The sequence below is a fragment of the Terrapene carolina genome, unplaced genomic scaffold (assembly GCF_002925995.2).
Source record: "Terrapene carolina triunguis isolate 2854851 unplaced genomic scaffold, T_m_triunguis-2.0 Scaffold136, whole genome shotgun sequence".
NCBI lineage: Eukaryota > Metazoa > Chordata > Testudines > Emydidae > Terrapene > Terrapene triunguis.
This window is the reverse complement of record NW_020664487.1, coordinates 15,003,574-15,024,768: the sequence shown is the minus strand read 5'-3', so window position 1 is coordinate 15,024,768 and position 21,195 is coordinate 15,003,574. Positions and strand designations below refer to the sequence as shown.

Sequence of the window (21,195 nt, the reverse complement as noted above, 5' to 3'; positions counted from 1 at the left end):
CCGCGCCCTGAGCCCGGCCCCCCAGCCCTCGGGAGCAGGGCAGAGCCCGGGCGGGCGGCGGCCCGGCCCCGCCGGTGAGTGCCGCGGGGAGCGGGCTGGCCCGGAGGCGCGGGGAGCCAGAGGCGCTGTCCAGGGCTGATCTGCAGCGAGGCAGCCCGGCGGGGGCGGCCAGGCCCGGCCGGGCCGGGGGATCAGCACCAAGGCTAAGGGGCCGGGGCCTGCCTCCCGCGCTGCGCCCGGCGGAGCTGCTCGGGCCGCTGGTCCTGAAGCGGCCGGCGAGGCGGGCGGAGGTGCCCCGGAAGGGGCTCGGCGCCGCCGGGAGCCCCAGGCCGCGCGGCCCGGGAGGCTGGACAGCGATTTCCTGCCCGAGGCTGGGCCTGGGTCTCCGTGGCTGGTGGGGCGGGGGTGACCTTGGGCCGGGGCGCGGGGAAGGCAGGGGCGGCTCTCTCCTGCGGGGCTGGGCGGGAGGAGGGGGCCGGGGCCCCGCAGGGCGATCGCGCGAGGAAGGGGAAGCAGCCGCCGGACGCGGCGGGGGGGCAAGTTGTTCGCTCCCGGGCGCACGGCGGGGGCCGCTCGGGGCGCGGCGGCGGCGGCGGCAGCGGGGTGAGCGGGGCCGCGGGGGGACGGGAGCGGCTTTGTGTTGGGTCTCGGAGAAAATGGCCGAATGCCTATTTGTGGAATGCAGCCGCCGCCGGTGCTGCTGGCACCGCCACACGCAGGAATCTGGTAGCGGGCGGCCCCCCCGGCCCGGCCCGGCCCGGCCCTGAGTGCGGAGCCTGGCGGCTCGGCCGGCGGAGGTCGGCTGCTGGGCCTGGCCCCGCGGAGGCGGACACGCCAGGCTTTAGAGAGCTGATCTGGGGCTCCAGATAGCGACTGTACTTCCCGGGGCTGGGGTGCGAGCGAGGGGAAACGTTGTGTAATGGGAGCAGATTGCATCTGGTTTCATCGGCTGAGCAGACCTAACTTGGTTCTTTGAGAAACCAAATGGAACTGGAAAAGCCTGTGCTTAGCTCTGGAAGTAAAGGCATTGGTTGCTTTGAAAAATGCAGCGTTTGATGTTTGCCCTCCAGCAGGATTCCTGAGTCAAAGTAGGCCGAATACGGAAAAGTTGTTGATAGTAACGTTGCTTTTTAATATGGTGAACGTAACTTCTGTATTCTTCTCTCTTGGTCTTTAACCCAACAGAAATCCCACTCATTCTCTCACAGTAATTGTTGTAGTCCCCTTTGATTAAAGAGGCCTTGAAGAAATTAATAAAACTGATTAACTTGTCAAGAGCTCTAGTCATCTGGAAGTGGTGATGAGTCTACACCAGATTCAATTAAATTGACCATTATCACAGTCGTCCACTTTGTAAGACATGGCTGCGTAGGTAATGGAGGCACAGCATGGCTTTGAAGTCGCCAAAGCTTTTGGATTCACAAGACAAGTGAAACTAGAAAGAGAGCTCTCTCCCAATTTCTCGCAAACTTCACATAACTCTTCTAAAGTTCAGAAAGAAAGAGCTTTCAGATTTTTTTGTGAAAGCAGATACAAAATGAGTCTCTTTGCAAAGAGGGTATCCTGTAAAGTATGGGAATACGTGACTTCCAGCTTTGAATGAGAGGGGGCAGGGGAAGGGATTCAGAAATATATCTTTAGACATATTCTAAATGTAGTTCAACAATTAGTAATATTTTATAAAGCTAATGTGTCTGGTGATAGTGTAGAGCAATCAATAATTTGTTTTAGATTATAGTTAAAGTAATTTTTTTTTAAAAGATAAAGATAAAATTTAAAGCCGATTTTTCAGAGGGTGAGTTCATACTTGTGAGCAAAAAGTAAAAATAATTTTAAAGAAAAATGAATTAGTATTTGCTCAGTTCATAAAAGAAAATATTTATCTAATGTAAGGAAGAGATAACTCACCAAATCTTTTTGTTTTTATTCTCCTATTTGTATTTAATAATAATTGACCATCTTGGATAGATTTTCATAGGTTTCTGAAGTACACTCTTAGTTTTGGGTAGTAGAACATGGATGTTTTATATTTGTAATTGTTAGATTTTTACTGGTGCATTTTTTTTTTATTTTTTTTTTTTTACAGAATTGCTGTTATGGCAACTCAGGTGCTGGGGCAGTCTGGTGGGAACAGCCTATTTGCTGGCAATGCTAACATCAGTATGGCATTGTCTAACGACATGTATGATTTGCATGACCTTTCCAAAGCTGAGCTGGCAGCCCCTCAGCTTATTATGTTGGCAAATGTGGCCTTGACAGGAGAAGTTAATGGCAGCTGCTGTGATTACCTGGTTGGAGAAGAGAGGCAAATGGCTGAATTGACAACTGTAGGTGACAGCAACTTTTCAGACAGTGATGGAGAGGATATGGAAGATACACAGGGAGTGGACAGTGACCCTGATGAACCTGAAAACATGGAATTAGGGGCTCTTGAAATTCCTAGTGTGGAAACCCAGGGTCCAGCTGTTTGCCCTACTCCTGAGACTTGCAATCTGGACAAGGACCTCCCGTTGGAAGCACCAGATACTCCTGAGAGTGTGGAGGACAAATCTAAAAGCTTGAAGAGCAAGCCATTTCGTTGCAAACCATGCCAGTATGAGGCAGAGTGCGAGGAAGAGTTTGTGCATCACATTAGGGTTCACAGTGCCAAAAAATTCATTGTAGAAGAAAATGCAGAGAAGCAAGTCCAGGTCAAAGAATCTGATTCTTGCACCACAGAAGAGGCAGATTTCTCTAAGGGGCCTATTCGTTGTGATCGTTGTGGCTATAACACTAACAGATATGATCACTATCTGGCTCACTTGAAACACCACAACAAAGCAGGAGAAAATGAGAGAGTCTACAAGTGCACCATATGCACTTATACTACAGTCAGTGAATATCATTGGAAGAAACATCTAAGAAATCATTTTCCTAGGAAGGTGTACACATGCTCCCAGTGTTCCTATTTTTCAGATAGGAAGAACAATTATATTCAACATATTCGAACTCATACAGGTAAGTCTATCATCTGTATTTGAGCAGGAATATTGGTGATGGGGGGGAACTATACTAAGTATATAAAAGTGAGATTCTTGTATTTGCAAGATTTGCTCCACCCTGATAAGGCTCTCTGTTTGAGTGTTGTAGTCCTATAATATTACCAGGTTAGCTTCCAATTACATGGATGCCTATACTTGATATGAACTGCACTTTGTAGTCCTGAAGGACTGAGAAAACACATCCAATGTCATGGGTCCAAGGGGAAATTAAGAGTATTGTATCCATTTTGCTCAGCCCGGTAGTCTAAAAACCACATTATCCTGAGCAGAACATGAATATATATTTAAAAGTGGTTCATTACCTTTAGAATTTCTGGACCTGCAAAGTTCAGGCCAGCTGCCTTAAAAAACAAAATTGACATCAGACTAGGGGTAAAGTTTTCAAAGGGCCTGTGTGACTCAGTCAAAACTTGATCATTTTCACATTAAATTTCAATAATAGAAAACAAGGAATTCACATACACAATGAAACTCCCCTACCCCCAAACCTTGAGCAACTACCAACCCTGCTGAGAGGTTAAGAGCAGAATCCACTATAACTACGTGAATCTTAATTGGCCAAGCTTGTGCGACTTTCCACTCAACTTGATGGCATTTCTCTGTTTAGATGTAATGTGGTAACTTTTGAACCCCATATCCAATTAATTCCAGAATTTCAGGGAGTGTTCTCAGAATCAATGGGCAGAATCCTATTGATTTGGGGGAAAATTGGAAAACCATTGGGGTAAAATTGGGGACACACAGAAGACCTGCTGTCTGTCTAGTGGTGCCACAGCTTCAGGCACCCCTGCAATTGTCTATAGCTCAAGATACTGGTTAATACCAGTTAACACTGGTTCTCAAACTTTTGTTGTGGTGGCCCCTTTCACACAGCAAGCCTCTGAGTGTAACCCCCATTATAAATTAAAAACACTTTTTAAAATATTTAACACTATTATAAATGCTGGAGGTGAAGTGGTGTTTGGGGTGGAGGCTGACAGCTTGCGACTCTCCATGTAATAACCTCATGACCCTCTGAGGGGTCACGACCCCCAGTTTCAGAACCCCTGAGTTGTCACCTTCTGACATAACAATACCCCGATTTACATTCCTCTGCCCATTCTCCCAATAGATTTCAATATGTTGACACCCTGAATTTCTTACCTTCCAGACAGAAAGAAGAGAAGTAATAATGCGGGGGAAGGCACACAGAGCAGTGGCAGGGACAGGTGGGGAATGCTGGTATGGACGGAACAGGGGTGTACACAGAGTCCTGGGTTGGGGGTGGGGAATAGGGGCATCACACAAAACCCCTGATGGGGTGCAGGAACGGTATGGTATGGGGGGGGGACACAGCTATGGTATGAGGCAGGGAGTAAGTGGGTTGCAGAGAGTCCCTAACATAGATGGAAGGGTGGCCCATAGGGAGCTTGTGGGGGCATGGAGGGCTGCCAGGAGTCCCTGGTATGTACAAAGAGCTGGGGCTACTGAAGCTATGACATGTGCGACCCCTTAGTTACTGTATCTGGGGCTCAGATGTTTCTACGGTCCCCATCACTGCAGTATCCAAGAGAAATAGGTACACCATTTGTTAGCACGCAGGAGTCCCATGTGGGAGATTTTGAACCAGTTTCCAATCTGCTACTGAAGAAAAAAATTAGGGCCTCATTTTGCCTTGCACTGAGTGCGGTCCCAGGAATTTCTGTGAAGTGGCTCCAGGTGTAGGGCAGGACAGAACTTGGTCTAAATATTTTGCTATTTTAACAAGATATTCTTAAGCATGAGCAACCAGTTTCCAAATCTCTTACATAGGGCTCCTATGCTGTCAATGTCACAAGTGCTATTACTTTTTAGCAAAATGGCTGCCAGTGCCACCAGCTTTATGTTTAATCACAATTGGTGTTTGGTCAGATTAACTCCTGGGATAATGGGATAAAATTCTTTCTCTGCTCCTGTGGCACAGAAGGGGATTCACGTGTGGCTGGGTTAGTTGGCAGTGTGGTCACTCCTGGGGGCAGCTTTAAATTCCAGCCAGTTGAGGTTACCTCAGGGAGAGAGACTCAATCATCACATCTTCCAGTTGGCCTGGGCTGCCCCCCTCCTTTTTCCTACTGCGCGGGCTGTGCTGGCTGAGCAAAGTGCATAGAGAATTTCTCGTTGTGTTTCTAACTCAAGTAAAATGGTTTTAGTGGCTTCATCTTAATCTCCTACACAGTCCTTCACAGTTTGAAATCTCTGTTTAGAAGTCCATGACTGGAGTCATGAGATTTGCAGGTAAAGACTGAGGTACAGTGGTGAAGCTACATGGAGAAGCTTGTACAGTGCCAGCCTGCATTAGTCTGTGCCCTTAGTTTCTTATCTATGTTAAAATGTACTCATATCTGCCAAATAGAAGTATCTTGTTTAGAGGACATCATCAGCTTAAAAAAAATCACACTTCTGTCTGAAAATACTTTAAGTACTCTTTTTAAAATCACACCTAAGATCATTAGAGAGACAGGGTGGGTGAAGTAATAATTTCTTTTATTGGACCAACTTCTGTTGGTGAGAGAGACAAGCTTTCATGCTCTCTCACCAACAGAAGTTGGTCCAATAAAAGATATTACCTCCCACACCTTGTCTCTCTAATATCCTGGGACCAACATGGCTACAACACTACTGCATACCTGAGATGGTTGTAACTGAAAGAGATTAGGAAAAAAACAATATGTTCCTGTCTTTCAGTTTATTTTGTGCATTTGATAGCACTTTGTGTATGGTCAGTTTCACCATTTTCCCTGTAGTTAGTCAGTTTTTGCTTTTGTTGGTGTGGATCTTTCAAAGATCATTAGGAGAGGGAAAACTTTTTTTTTAGAAATTAGAAAATATGATTGTAAAATCACTAAAATAGGCAGTGGGGCTATAGATCAAGTGGAATTCCCTGAAACTACTTTCAATTCATTTGTAAAAATTGTTTTGATTTCTGGTTAACGATGGCTCTTTAAAGTTTCCCCACTTTTGTTTGGATGCTGCCGTCAGCTGACTCAGTTTATCACTCTGATAAACTCTCAAAAGCTCTCATTGAGATAAGGGTGCTCAGCATTTTATAGGATCTAACCCAAAGGCAAGAGCCTTTCAAGACAGCATTTAGTTGATCACTGCATTTGGGGTGGGCAGTACTACACAGTAACGGCAATTATAATGTTTCAGAGAGGAATAAATAATCAAGAGAAGAAATGAGCCTTGATCATTTTTCATGCTGTGGTACAAGGGCTTGTTTGCCAGTGTTTGGATTTATGATTTCATTAAATGTTTTGTATTGACAAATGTTTGCCACTAGTTCACCAAGAAATTAAACAGGGAAGCTATTTTAAAAAAATCAAATAAAACAAGTAGAAGAAAGGGTTCTTTTGTTTTTTGGAGTAACTGTGGCAGTCTGTACATATGGTTCTTTACTTAGAAGTGTCCTTATTACTGGTTAAAACTGAACTTTGTATTTACCGTGCCTCATGAAACATCCAGCCTAGGTAGTTGCTTCCTTCACTAGGTCTTAACATCTTAAAATGGGCTTGTCAGTAAGGCCCTGATCTGATTTGTTGGAGATATATCTATTTTATTAGAAATGAGGGGTCTGCGTGTGAGATGGAAGGAAGTGGAATTGAAGAAGTAGTTAGTTTTGGGTTTGTTGCCAGCCAGGCTAAACAATCTATGCTGATTGCTACACAGCTGTTTTGTCTTTTGTTTAAAACTCTGATTTGTTACAGTCTCAGATTGCTGCCCGTTTATTAAACTCACTATTGTTATGGTAACACTCTAATTGAAGCCCTCTTATGTAGCTTTTACAATAATATTTAAATCTTCTACATAAGATATTTTATTTTGATGTTGCTAGTTCTTTACTTTCCATTTAATAGTCTTAAATTGCTGAAGTGGATGTTGTTTCTTAAATTAGTTTCCTAATTGTTAGTAGAATTACAGATTTCGCATATAGATTTTTTCCTACTAATTAGTTTCACTCTTATAATGCTCCTGTGTGATGAAAAAGATGAATCCAAGGACTGATAATCATCCTTATTGTAAGAACAACACAAACTCAGACACAAAATTGATACACAAATGAACTGCTATATTTGCAATCACCACTGCCTTCCCACGTATTGAACCTCTATGCATCAAGAGAGCTGAAATGCTTTGATCAGGCATTATGTCTCTATTAGGTTTTCAGATTGAAGTGAATGTGTATGTCTTCACTGCAGAGTTAATTTGGGAGTGGGCACCCGTGTTAGCCTAGTTCAAGAGTGAGCAACCATATGGCAAAGCCCTACCTGAGTTACCATGTCCACTCTGGTGCTGTGCTCTTAGGACTTCTGCGGTCATATCCCATGGTTCAGCTGTGGTAAGCTGAGCAGCTCTGTGGGAGTGTGTGTCTGTCCTTCTGGGCATGCGGAGGTAATTGTGGGAAAGCACTGAAGGACTATCAGCACTTAGTTTAGCTTGCATCCACACTACAGAGTGAAAGTGGTACTGGAGCTTTAGCCTATAGTGCACCAGCAAGGTCTACACACAGAGCACAACACATTACGCGGGGTTCTCAAACTTCATTGCACTGCAACCCCCTCTGACAAGAGAAATTACTACACGATCTCAGGAGGGTGGACCGAAGCCTGAACCTGCCTGAGCCCCGCTGCCCCAGGCTGGGAGGCCAAAGCTGAAGCCCAAGGGCTTCAGCCCCAGGCGGGGAGCTTGTAACCTGAGCCCTGTTGCCCAGGGCTGAAGCCCTCGGGCATGGGCTTCAGCCCTGGGTGGTGGGGTTTGGGCATGGGCTTTGGGGTCCTGACCCACAGTTTGAGAACTGCTGCATTACAAGGCTTTGCAGTTTACACCCCTACAGAGAGTATGTACCCTACAGTAGTGTGGAGCTGTGCAGACAAACTCTGAGTCACTTAAGGTTCTTTTGAAAATTGCACCCATAGGTGCCTACCTTTTTAGGCTACTGTTTTTTTTAATTTTGGTGTGTGTCCATAAGAGTTCACCATTACTTTGCTAATATATTGGAAGTCTATAGTACTTTTCACTGTTTTATATAGAAACAAAGGGTATGCCTTTATTGCACAGTGATTGGCATCAGGGTCTGAGCATCCGGGGATAGCCTAGCCCAGGTGTGCGTGTAACTACAGCAAAACCCAACCTCCATACCTGGGCTTTCAGTGTTCCTGCATTTGCCTGTCAGCCTCAAGGGAATTAGTAAGTTAAATCAATTATTTAAATTGCTGCACCCCCTTTAAAGTTATCTAAAAGTCCAATATTTCTGAATTTTAAATTTGTCATTAAATCAAGACTATGAAATGAAAAGCACTGGTAACAAGCAATGACTCAAACTAAAACAGACCAGGACCTTTGTTCATGAATTTTCAGATTGGAAAGAAAGTCTCATCTGCTTGGAGGAGGCATTTTTAAACACAACTACCGCTTTACAACTAGACCCACCCCTCCCTTAATTTCATTGTATGTGTCTGGCATAAATCTCCCACATTGTTTTAAGTGGGGGAGAATTAACTTTTTTAGGAAGGGGATTAAAATGTTTTAGGGAGGAATTTTTCTTTCAGGTGCTGATCTAATTAACAGTGATTGTATAATTGGGTTGGTGGGAGGAAGAAGCTTAGTTAAAGGGCTTGTCTACACATACAGCGCTGCAGTGGCACCGCTGCAGTGCTTAGTAAAGACGCTACCTACGCCAGTGGGAGAGGTTCCCTGAGAGGTGATACCTGTGTCAATGCGAGAAGCCCTCCCATCGACACAGTGCTGTCTACGCCAGGAGTTTGGTCAGTTTAATTGCATCGCTCAGGTGTGTGGATTTTCCACACCCTTGAGTGACGTAGCTATACCGACATAAGTCTGTAGCGTAGACTAAGCCACAGAAACTCCAAAACAATCTCAGCCCTATCCCTAGACCCTCCCCTACTGCCCTTGGATGTCTCCACACTAGGAAAAAAGTGTGTTCTTAAAATCCTAGTGAAGACAAGGAAGCATGTAACTTTCATGTGTTTTCCAGGTCCAAGTAAACACCAGTTGGGAGCCTACGATTTACCTTGACCTGCTTAACACGTATTAATACTAAAACTGCCTTGTCTTCACTAAGGGCTTTCCTTGTGCTAGGGTATATCTACAAATGAAGTTAATCCAGAATAGCAAATGCATTTTATGTTTGTTTAGCTTGAAAGTAGATTAACCTAAAAATGAACAAGGCACTGGCTTGTCTATCTGGGGACACCCAGGTTGTGATTGCACTACAGAGACTATACCACGTAGCCCTATAGTGTACACATAGCCTACGCCGACAGAAGGAGTTTTTCTGTCAGTCCAGGAATACCACCTCTCCGAATTAAGTTAGCTATGTCAACAGACACCCTCTTCCATCAGCGTAGCTGTGCCTACACTGGGGCTTTTGTTGGCATTGCTACATCACTCGGGCAGTGTGGAGCTTTTATTTGAATTTACCATGTTTTGTTTTTATTTGAACTCACTGTTTGTTTTTGCAGGAGAGCGTCCCTATCAATGTGCTATGTGTCCCTATTCAAGTTCTCAGAAGACTCATTTAACCAGGCACATGCGAACTCATTCAGGTTGGTAAAAAGGCAGTAATCACAGTAACCCAGAAATAAGCTAGTGACTTTTTGGTTTATTCCATAGAAAATATTTATTAAATGTGTTTAGTGTTGTCCGAGCTTAAATGATCATAATGAAAACGATCTAGCTTTTTAAGAGGATATTTTTAATCTTGTGCAATTCAAACAGGCACTGTTGTCTAAAGAACAGGATATCTGGTATCCTAGGGGTTTCCTACTTGGGATGGACCATTAGAATCAGATTGTCAAATTAAGCAGTTTTACTCAAATGCTGCCAGTTCTTACTTCACTCTCTTTACTATGTACAAAGTGATATGCAAAAATTGTTAATATCTTGTCCTGTAAAAAAATGTTTTGGGTTAGATTGTGAAGCTTTGGTTAATTTGGATAGGTTTTGAACAAGTAGGTAAAATGGTTGTCTCCGGGACAGGAAAAAGAAGACTGTGATAAGTTTTGCATTAGTAAATTAATGTTGTTTGAAAATAAGAGACTCTGCACTGCTGCCTACCACCATTATTGGTTTACTTAAAGATGGTGAGCGTAAAAGTGATGATGTCACGCTTTCTTCATTTGAAAAGTGGTGGAGATCCTTAGATGAAAGGGGCTATACAAGTCAAGTGCAGAGTATTACTATTAAAAGTCATAAGGAAGGAATAAATACTTTCCCATTGCTATCCAGGGTACATTCCAAGGCTTGGAAGAGTACCTTCATTCCTTTGTACTTTTTAAGACATGATATAGGTTCAGGAGCAATAGGATGAAGTTTGTGGGAACAGATCCGAAGCTTGTGTAAATTGTCATAGCTCAGTTAAAGCCAGGTGAGGATCTAGTCCAGGGGTCTCAAACATGCGGCCCACGGGGCTCTTGCGTGTGGCCCGCCAAGCTCCCCGCCCCTCTGCCTACCCGTGGGATTGCCCCTGTGGCGTTGCGAGCCCCGCGCTGCTCTCTGAAGCAGCTGGCAGCACGCCCCTTCCGGCCGGGGGGGAGGGGGAAGGAGGCAGAGGGCTCCTGCATTGCCTCCTTCCAGGCACTGCCCCCTGCAGCTTCCATTGGCTGGGAATAGGGAACCGCGGCCAATGGGAGCTTCGTGGGAGGTACCTAGAGGAGCGGCAAGAGCAGCGCAGGCACGGAACCCTGAGCCCCCCCTTCTCCCCCAGGGGCTGCAGGGACACGGTTCCAGCTGCTTCCTGGAATGGAGCGGCGCGGGGCCAGGGCAGGCAGGCAGGCAGGCAGGGAGCCTGCCCTGGCCCCGGTGCGCGCCGCTGCCACCCCAGAGCCGCTCTAGGTAAGCGGCGCTGGGCTGGAGCTTGCACCCTGAACCCCTCCTGCACCCCAAGTCCCTGCCCTGAGCCCCTGCCACATCCCACACCCCTCCTGCACCCCAACCCCCTGCCACATCCCACACCCCTCCTGCACTCCCTGCCCTGCGCCACCTGCCGCACCCCTCACCCTCTTGCACCCCACCCACCAACTCCCTGCCCTGAGCCCCTGCTGCACCCTGCACACCACCTGCACCCCAACCCCCTACTCTGAGCACCCTGCTGCACCCTGCACACCACCTGCACCCCAACCCCCTACCCTGAGCACCCTGCTGCACCCTGCACACCACCTGCACCTTAACCCCCTGCCCTGAGCCCCCTGCCACATCCCACACCCCTCCTGCACCCCAACCCCCTGCCCTGAGCCCCTGCCGCATCCCGCACCCCTCCTGCACTCCCTGCCCTGAGCTACCTGCCGCACCCCTCACTCTCTTGCACCCCACCCACCAACTCCCTGCCCTGAGCCCCTGCCGCACCCTGCACTCTTTCTGCACCCCCTGGGGGCAGCGTTGGGGTGGGGACTTCAGGGAAGGGGTTGGAATGGGGCAGGCAAGGGGTGGGAAGAGGTGGGGCAGGGGTAGGGCCTAATGGAAGGGGTGGAGTGGGGGGGGGGCAGAGGCAGCGAGGGAGGGTATCAGTGATGCGGCCCTCGGTTCAATGCACTAGTCCTCATGTGGCCCTCGTGGTCATTTGAGTTTGAGACCCCTGATCTAGCCTGTGATATCTAATATATATCTGTTTCAGCAATTCTGAGAGAATAGTTAATTTATGCTTGGTAATTAAAAGAAATTTGTCATAGTTATGTCCACTTACTGTAAGAAAATGTCTTGTTTAACTTTTATGCACAGTATCACAAAAAAAATTGCAGAAAATGTTTACACAGTCATATTCCCTAGGATTTAAGGCCAAGATGGTAATTGTCACTGTCATTTATTTCACTGTTGGTAAAGTCATGTTTGTGTTCTCAGTAATCTATTATAATTGTGTTTGGTCTCTTTTACAAATCTTGTTTGTGAAATGGCAGCATTTACTATTGGATAGCTGCTATTGTATTGAGGTGATAGCCACAAGCACAAGTCTAGGAAAACCTCAATGTGAACTTCAACCTACACTATCCCTATTGCCTTAATTGTGACTCTTGCCTGGGCAATGAGGGCAGGATCCAAATCCTAAATCAGAAGAATATAAATATAGTAGTCAGATTATGTTACCGGCCTCCAGACCAGGAACAAAATACTGTGTGTGCAATGTTGAAAGAGATGATAGAGACAACTAAGTCTAATAAAGCAGCGATAGCATATGCAACTATTTTCATATAAGTGGTTGTATGTCATAGAATCCTAGAAATGTAGGGCTGGAAAGGACATTGATAGGTCATCTAGTCCAGCCCCCTGCTCACTGAGGCAGGACTAAGTAACCCTAGCCCATCTCTGACAGGTATTTGTCCAACCTGTTCTTAAAAGCCTCCAATGACTGGGATTCTATAACCTCTCTTGGAAGCCTATTCCAGAGTTTAAATATACTTATGGTTAGAAAGTTTTTCCTAATATCTAACCTGAATCCCCCTTGCTGCTGATTAAGCGCATTACTTCTTTTCTTACCTTCAGTGGGCATGGAGAACACCGTCCTCTTTATAACAGCTCTGAATATATTTGAAGACCGTTACCAGATTCCCCTCTTAGTCTTCTTTTCTCAAGACTAAACATGCCCATTTTTTTAACCTTTTCTCATAGGTCAGGTTTTCTAAACTGTTTATCATTTTTGTTGCTCTCCTCTGGACTCTCTGCAGTTTGTCCCCATCGTTCCTGAAGTGTGACCCCCGAATTGGTTACGGTACTTCAGCTGAGGCCTCACCAGTGCCGAGTGGAACAGGGCAATGTGTCTTAAATTCAACACTCCTGTTAATACCATGTCTTGACATGGTTTAAAGAAGCAATTTCTGAGCACCTTAAGCAGTTGGAACAGATAATTCTAGAGCACACAAAGGGAAAGGCTGCTCTTTACCTAGTCCTGAGTAACACATAGTAAAATATAGTTAATCCACTAACTATTGGTGATAATCGTGTAATTAAGTTCAGGATCCTCAAGGAAGGGATTGTACCATACCAAACACTAGGACTGTGATGTTAAACTTGTGAAAGGAGGATTAAAGTGGGGACTAAAAAAAAAAAGAAAGAGGAAGATGGTTTAAAAAACAAACAAACAAACAAACCAAAGCAGCGCAGCTCTGGTCTGTGCTTGGTATTCTAAGGTGCTATTGTGATATAAACAATGTTAAAAAGATTCTAAAGTCAGAAGTGAGGAAATTAAAATCCTTAGACTCAGCAACGGAGACAACTTAATTATATCCTTACAGTGACACAGAAAACATGCAGCGCTCGAAACAAACAAGGAAAGGGGAAAGCAAAAGACCAAACAAAACTCCAGAGTGATTAAATTGCAAAGGACTGGAAGTTATTAAAGCCAAACAGATACCCTTCAGAAAACTGAAATGTAGCCCATGTGAAGCCAATAGAGTGAAATGAGGACAAGTTACATTTCAGATGGAAATTAGAGGGCTAAATGGGCATTTGAAAAACAAATAGCCAAAGACACAAAAACAAATAAGAAAATTGTTGAAGTATATCAGAAGCAGGAGGCCTCTGACTGCAGTTAAACGCTCACCGCTGGCCCATGTGGCTGACGGGCTCGGGCTAAGGGGCTGTTTAATGGCAGTGTAGCTGTTCGGGCTCAGGCTGGAGTCTGAGATCTGGGACCCTTCCCACCTCGTGGGGTCCTAGAGCCTGGACTTCAGCCCAAGCCTGAATGTCTGTATTGCAATTAAACAGCCTCTCGGCCTGAGCCCCACAAGCCCAAGTCAGGTGACACAGGCCAGCTTTTTAAATTTTGTTTTGGTTTTTAATTGCAGTATAGATGTACCCTGAAGAACGCCATGCCATGGGTCTGCTGGATTACTAGAGATAAATGGAACAATTAAGGAGAATTAGGACATTAAAGAAGCTAAATGATTTCTTTGCATTCTCAACATAGAAGATCTTTGAGAGAGACCTACATTTTGTCAGTTTATAAAAAGAGGTACTGCCAGGGGTTAAGGAGTCTAAAGAGGAGGTGCTAGGGCAAACTGCTCAATTAAATAACAAGACACTCGGACTGGATGGCAGCTTACCTTATTATTAGTGAGTTTTTTATTTTTATTTTTTTTTGCAAATTTTTCAAAACTGTTGAACTTGTCTTGTTACACTAAAAAAATATTTTTGCACATTTGCATTTATGTGAAATAAGCCAAAGTAGTTCTGCAGTAAACTCATTCAGTAGATAGTACCGGTATGTTTTGTAACACCCTTGTAAAAATGCAGATGCCCTAGGACTTCAGCAGTGATATGAGAGAGATGTGCTGAATGGAATTGGTCTTCAGTTTTAAAAACTGAACATGCAAATGCTAAACCAAATAGGATTTGCACATTATATTTAATACAAAGTAATATTTTAATATTTAAAGTAAAAATTCAGAGAATTGAATTAATAGGGGTAATGATCATCTGAATGGGGTACATTTTTTCCAAAAATTCTATTTTTAAAATATGCTTTATTGCTTTGCTTGCCATGTGTAAGAATCAATTTTCATCCATTTCATTTTCAGTGCAAATAGAAAGTATATTAAACATTTGTAAAGTTGGACTTTTTTGGAAATATTTGTGTAAGACGATTGATTATTCATCACCTGTTAATTTCCATTTTTCTACAATGCATTCAATGGACCAGTTGGGTATGGATTCCATTTGCTAATATTACTATAGAATGATCTATTCCGGTATGTATTCATAAACAGAGTGTGATGTAGTTACTGCTTGTTTGGTTGTTTTGTTTTTCCTTCTCTTTTCTTTGTGTTGTTATTGGTGTCTTTGTGAACGTGTTTGTGACTATAAAATTATGATTTTGGATTTCTTAAGTTGACATACTTTTAACAAAGGAGCATGGACAATTAAAAAAAAAAATTCATGTATGCACCTATAAAATGTTGAGTAATTGTTTCTTCTGTGTTTATTAATCATAATTCCTCACTCATTCCTCAGGTGAGAAGCCATTTAAATGTGATCAGTGCAGCTATGTGGCCTCAAACCAGCATGAAGTAACTCGTCATGCAAGGCAGGTTCACAATGGGCCCAAACCTCTGACTTGCCCACACTGTGACTACAAAACAGCTGACCGAAGTAACTTCAAAAAGCATGTAGAGCTCCATGTCAACCCACGCCAGTTCCTTTGTCCTGTCTGTGATTATGCTGCATCCAAGAAATGTAACCTGCAGTATCACATCAAATCCAGACATCCTGATTGTTCGGATATCACAATGGATGTTTCCAAAGTGAAACTACGGACTAAAAAGAGTGAAACTGACTTTTCTGAAAGCGTGAATTACAAGATGGAGAAAGAGCAAATGAAAGGAGATTCATCTGAAAAGAAAAATGAGGGAGCTGTAAAAGTGGAGAAAAAAGAGAGCTTATCAAAAGAAAAGAAACCAGCCAGCAGTATTTGTGTAGGCCAGGTGACAACCAGGAGTCGTAAATCAGCTTCTGAAAACAAAGATGTAGATATTAAAAGTGACAAAAGTACAGAGAAATCAAGTAAAACAAAGAAGACTAAAAGAAAAGCAGAGGCTGCATTAGTTTCCTCTAAGCAAGATCCTGAAAATGACACACAAACAATAGCAAAAAAGAAAAAGAAAGTGGAAAATAAATCCAGAAACTGTCAGGAAGCTCAAAAGAGTGAAGTCAAATTGGAGGTGCCTAAAAAACTGAACTCTTGCCTTAAGAAAAACAGAAAAAAGAAAGCTTTGAAGAATAAGCATAGTAAGAAAAGCAATAAACTTGATCAGGAAAAGATCCAAGGTGAGGTAATCCCCGAAAAGTCTCCTCTCCCAGAACAGGACAAAAAGGGGAAGTCTGACAGTGATGGGAATGACGAGCAGAAGGAGCCAGATCCTGTTGTTAGTCCACAGTTAGTGAACACTGACAGCCAGATTCCTGATAGGGAAAGCCAGACTATTGATGGAGAATGTGTGCAGGACCAGGGACAACTTCCCCCACAGCTTCGGGATGAAAATGTAGAGCCGGAGGTAAAAGACCAAGAAATGCTCACTTTAGAGAAGGAGAATAAAGAAACTGTTTATCAGAAAGAAGTTGAAGAACAGCCAGCTAAAGAGCAGGCCACTTGCTCTGAGGAGTCTCCTAGTACATCATCCTCTCAACAAAACCTAGATGTGCCAAAGGATGCATTACCAGATTTGGCGCATCAGCTGGAGCTGGTGAAAACTTGTGAGACAGAAACTGTGACTAATCCAGATCCAGTAGATCTGTCTAAAACAGACTTGCCAGCTGAAGAACCAGCACCACCACCACCACAATCACCAGAAAAATGTGAGCAAGACCCTAAAGAAGCTCTGGCTTTGTCATCTGCAGATAACATGGCAGTGAATGAATCTCAGGAAATTGATGAGGACGAAGGCATCCACAGTCATGATGGCAGTGACATAAGTGACAACATGTCAGAAGGAAGTGATGATTCCGGGTTAAATGGTGCTCGGTCTGTGCCAGAGGAAACAAGTAACAAAGCATCACAGGAAGCTGCAGAAGCCAAGGTTGCAAAGGAGAACTATGTGTGTATTTTTTGTGACCGCTCATTTAAAAAAGAAGGCGAATACAGTAAGCACCTCAATCGCCACTTAGTGAACGTGTATTATCTTGAGAAGGCAACAAAGGGGCAGGAATAACCAAATTTCAGTTTGATGGCAAGTTTTTCCTTTTGTCTGTAAGATCTTACACAGTTTATGTACAGTTGTTGTAGTCTTTTTAAAGCATGGTTTGCTTTAATTAGTATCTAGTTTAATTTTTTTTAAGTTGAAAATACTTTTGCCAATGTTTTGAGTAATGTTGAATTCATTAATTGTTGTATCTCTTGATTAAAGAAGGCACGTAGGTAGGGTATGTGAGGCTGTATCCTATTATATCAGCATAAGCCTCTAGTCTGTTCGTTTATGCACAAATTATTTTATAAATTGAGTTTTAGTAAACAGACTATCGTTACACCTGCATAATTCAGATGTATTTTGAACCATAAGAACCTTTTTGTTCTTAGCAGTCAGTTTTTCTCAAATTTAAGTTTTAGTTCGATTATCTTAACTTCGTATCAACTACTAATTGATTTTTATACAAGGAAGATGGCTTCTGTTTCATAAAAAGAGCACTTTGTAAAACAAATCAAATTTGTCTAGAGATAAACATAATCATTTGAGGATAATTGTAATTTTGAATATACATTTCAAATCCCCTAATCATGAGCAGTAAGCCAAAATTTGAAAGTAGTATTTCCAACTTTTGATTGCAGAACCTGTATCTTGGTAAATATATTAATTGAAACTGTAGTTGTAATTGGCATAGTTATGAGGGGAGCAAGTGTTATGTTTTTTTTATTCTTTACTTTTGGTTGTGCTTTAAGGGCTTAAAATATTGCACATTATATTTTTGATTTTTACCTATGCAGTTTAATCCTTTAGGAATAGCATTTGTGCCGAATATGTACACTATATATGCATGTTTGGTTTTGTTCATGTAATTTTTTCTTTATTTTGAAACTTTCAGATTTGTTGCTTACCATGGGCCAGTTTTCTTTGATACTCTTTGCTACAGCTTTTCTTGTTTTCGTGCGGTATTATTGGTTGTGCATGAATTTGGTAAAATTATGGAGTGTTTGGTTATATTTTTTAAGTAGCTTTAAAATTGTATCTTTTTTGGGCAAAGGATGCTGATGCAGGTTCAAAATATTTTGAATAACCATATTCATGGCATTTTCATTGTATTTTGTCATGAAAATATTACTTCTGATATTTGTAATACATAGTGTATTCATTTTAATTAATTTATAACTTCTGTTCACCATAAAGCGGGATATTCATTCTAGAGGGAAACAGACTGCATATTTCTATAAACCTTGTTTTCTTTTTTTCTTCTCCATTTCGATGTGGGCAACTCCCAATCTACAGGATTAAAACTAATTGTAGCACTGATGTAAGTGTAGATCATCCAAATCCAAAATCCCATGCACCAAAAAAAGACTGGTAAGCAACAAACCTGGAATTAGGAAAGATGTAGACTTTTCTGTTCTTTATTCATTCAAGATTTAATTAAACAATTAAACAAAATAGCCTTGATCTGTTAAAGGTGACATAAAGAGAAAATAAATTGGTGGCCATATTATAAACTCATGCTGATATGCAAGGAAAGACACAGAAGTAATATTTGAATACAGGGCTCCATCCAGAACAAAACACAGATGATCTTCTGAGGCATGCAAGTGCTAGGAAGGCTGCATGTGTGCTAGCTGTGTGCCAACCAGTTGCAAAAACAAATAGGCAAAAAAAACCCATCTCTGCAGCAGGGGAATCCACATTTATGTCTCTTGGATAGGGCGCAGCTTCCCTGGCTTTTTAGCCCTGAATGCTTGCTAGACCTCTGTGGTGCAGCAGTTGTGGATGCAAATGTCAGCTGAATAGAGCCCCCAGTGGGTGAGCTCATCTGCCAAAGCATTTTGTGACAAGTCCTCTAAATATGAATTCTGCCAAGAAAGAAAAATAAACTCCTACTATTCTTCCCCCTCCTTCCCCCCAGGGGACAGCGGAGTTCGTATTTATTCTGATTACTGCTTGTTTTGTCTAGAGACATAACTAGTTCTGGAAACTGCACATCTTTGTGCATAAATATAACTTGAATGAATAGAGAACAAAGACAGTACACTGCTTCTGCTTATGGGGGAGATTGGTAGTGGACGGCCAAAGATTTGTGGGCGGGGGAGATCCCTCAAGACAGAAATAAATTGTATAATGTATAGAGTTTGTGTGTGATTAGATAGTATTCAGTGCTTACCTTGGCTGTGACAATCATTGTCAACTGAAGATCAAGTTGCAACTATATTTATGTTAAAACATTAAGAAAATAAACCTAGTTGAATTGTCTTCCTAAACAACCAGTTGTGATAGTCTTAGCTATAGCTTTCTTGTTAATAGTGTGTTATCTTTTTATATATAAAACGTTACCATCTTGTGTAAGAGATTTGAAAAGAGGCTGGGAATTCCAGTGACGTGTAGAGGTTTTATGGATACCTTCATATTTTTTAAAAGAGCAATTACCATCTTGCAAGAGATTTCAAGAACTTTAATTATATTCAGATAAAGTTTTTGGACAAGCCTGGTTTTTGAGCTGGAAGTTAAAATATGGCAGTGACATGAATTAAATTTAAACAACTTGCCATTAAATAAAAGCAGACTTACGTTTCTCCAAGTAAATACTGTACACTGCTGGGAAAAGGGCTGAGCTGAATACTTTTTACTTTATGCTCACAGGGACTCCATGAAAAGAATAATGCCTATATTAGGCAATATTCCTTATCACAAGATTTGAAAGTGAAAATTAATGTGTTAAGTCTGAACAAAAATAAAATGTGGATTCTTCCTACTTAAAAATATACCAGAGATGTGATCTTTTTGCCTTGAAATACTTTAGATATGAGAATGAAACCATGTTGGAATTTCCATTTTTCTGATTTGCTTTTAATAGAGCTAAAGATAGGAATTTGGAAGTACGTTAAGGTAAAGCAGCAAAAGATGTAATATGTCACTCATCTCTAACAATATGCTTAGACGTTGCTAATGAATATTTGAAATAGGGTGTAAAACTTAGTTAACCTACCTTGTGTATTCTAAAATATGTATTTTTCAACTCTCTTTAAACATATGTACCACATTGTGTTTATTTTCCAAGAACGTTAAATTATTTTGTATACTTTGTTGCCAGTACTTCTTCCCTCTCATAGGGCTTCTCTGGGCATCAAAACCTTAAGATGTGGCTGGAGGGATTACTGCAGGCTTCCATGTAATGCTATCCCACACTTCCAGTCCCATACTGAGTAACATGGTGTTTGGGGCTTTCACATATATGGAAATGTACACTCAAAAAGTGACCATCACAAGAAATGATCTAAAAAGTGGATAACCAGGAACTCGTAATCCATGGTAACGTAGTTGCTATTTCTGAATTTTGATAAACTAGGCTGGAACTGTACATCCTTTGAACTGACAGGTCAGTTAGCATCCGATAACGTTGATTTCAACAGAGTAATAATGTAGCTGATAAGTGTTAAACCAAATTCAAGACATCTCTTGAAGCTTGGTGGTGTAGATACCTGATTTACATACAATATTAACTGAACCCAGGTAGCAAATGGAATTGTTTCACATGTACATATGCTTTTTTCTAAAATTACACTAGCTAACGAACTTTTGTAAGCTGGCATTGAAACATTTTTATAATGTTTTGTTGCACCACATTTGAAGCTTTTACAGTGCAATACTTGTATTATTTTCTGAATTAAACCAAAGGTAATTTTTCTCATGCTGTTTATCTACTGTAGTGCATGACAACCTTTTATACATTTGTAATAGATGTAAAACAAACCAGATCACAAGTCCTATTTTACCTAAACTATGTACAAGTCTTTTGTCCAAAATGTAGTGTAAAGTTAAACTAAATTGCATTATATTAACCTTTATGAGTGTATTTTCCTAAGCATAGTCATGATTAAATAAACTTTATTAAACTTGTGGCTTATTTACCTTTTATTAACGGCTAGTAAACAATCTCACTGTCTATGAAAATGGTCTGTAAATAACCCCTAGCATTAGTTAGCAACATTCATATGGAAGCCAGCTTCATTATATGGGGCCAATGGGCTCCCTGTGGCCAAGGAGGGCCCCCACTGCAGTAAAACCGTGTGGTTCTGTTGTGAGGGCAGGATACGGGCTCCTTATGCACTAGTGTATAGGTTTTTCTGGAGAGGCAAGATGGGTAGGTAATATCTTTTATTGGACCAACTTCTGTTGGTGAAAGAGACAAGCTTTCGAGCTACACAGCTCTTCAGGTTTTTCTGGAGACAGGGATGATGGTTATGCAATTGATTGGCTCCACCAGCCTTTTTCCCTTTCCCCATGCAGAGGGGGTACGAGGGAACAGCACCACAGACAGAACCACTGCTATCTGGGGCTGCAGTCTGAGGGATGCCCCCCTCAAGCCCTCAGAAAACTCCAACACAGAAGCCTGCTTACGTAGGCTGTTCGCTAGGACCGTGACTGCCCCTAAATCAGTGGTTGTCAACCTATTTACCATTCTGGGCCACATATGCAGCTGTCTGTGTTATGTGGGCCGC

General features: G+C 42.5%; 1 protein-coding gene across 2 annotated transcripts; it reads left to right on the top strand.

The window, feature by feature from the left end:
- Positions 1-16: 16 nt before the first annotated feature.
- Positions 17-20,593, top strand: REST (RE1 silencing transcription factor). 2 transcript variants are annotated; one of them, XM_026653266.1, is made up of 4 exons: positions 17-74; positions 2,087-2,997; positions 9,539-9,622; positions 15,018-20,593. In XM_026653266.1, exons 2-4 carry the CDS (start codon positions 2,097-2,099, stop codon positions 16,709-16,711), a joined length of 2,679 nt encoding a protein of 892 aa, XP_026509051.1. In that variant the 5' UTR covers positions 17-74; positions 2,087-2,096; the 3' UTR covers positions 16,712-20,593. The 2 variants fall into 2 exon arrangements, with proteins under 2 accessions (XP_026509051.1, XP_026509052.1); XM_026653267.2 differs by lacking the exon at positions 17-74 and adding an exon at positions 353-394.
- The last annotated feature ends 602 nt before the right edge of the window (positions 20,594-21,195 follow it).

Excerpts from the sequence above, each read along its gene's own strand:
- REST (XM_026653266.1), top strand. The coding sequence starts at position 2,097 with ATGGCAACTCAGGTGCTGGGGCAGTCTGGTGGGAACAGCCTATTTGCT. Across the intron at positions 2,998-9,538 it reads ACATATTCGAACTCATACAG|GAGAGCGTCCCTATCAATGT; the intron begins GTAAGTCTATCA and ends TTGTTTTTGCAG. Across the intron at positions 9,623-15,017 it reads GCACATGCGAACTCATTCAG|GTGAGAAGCCATTTAAATGT; the intron begins GTTGGTAAAAAG and ends CTCATTCCTCAG.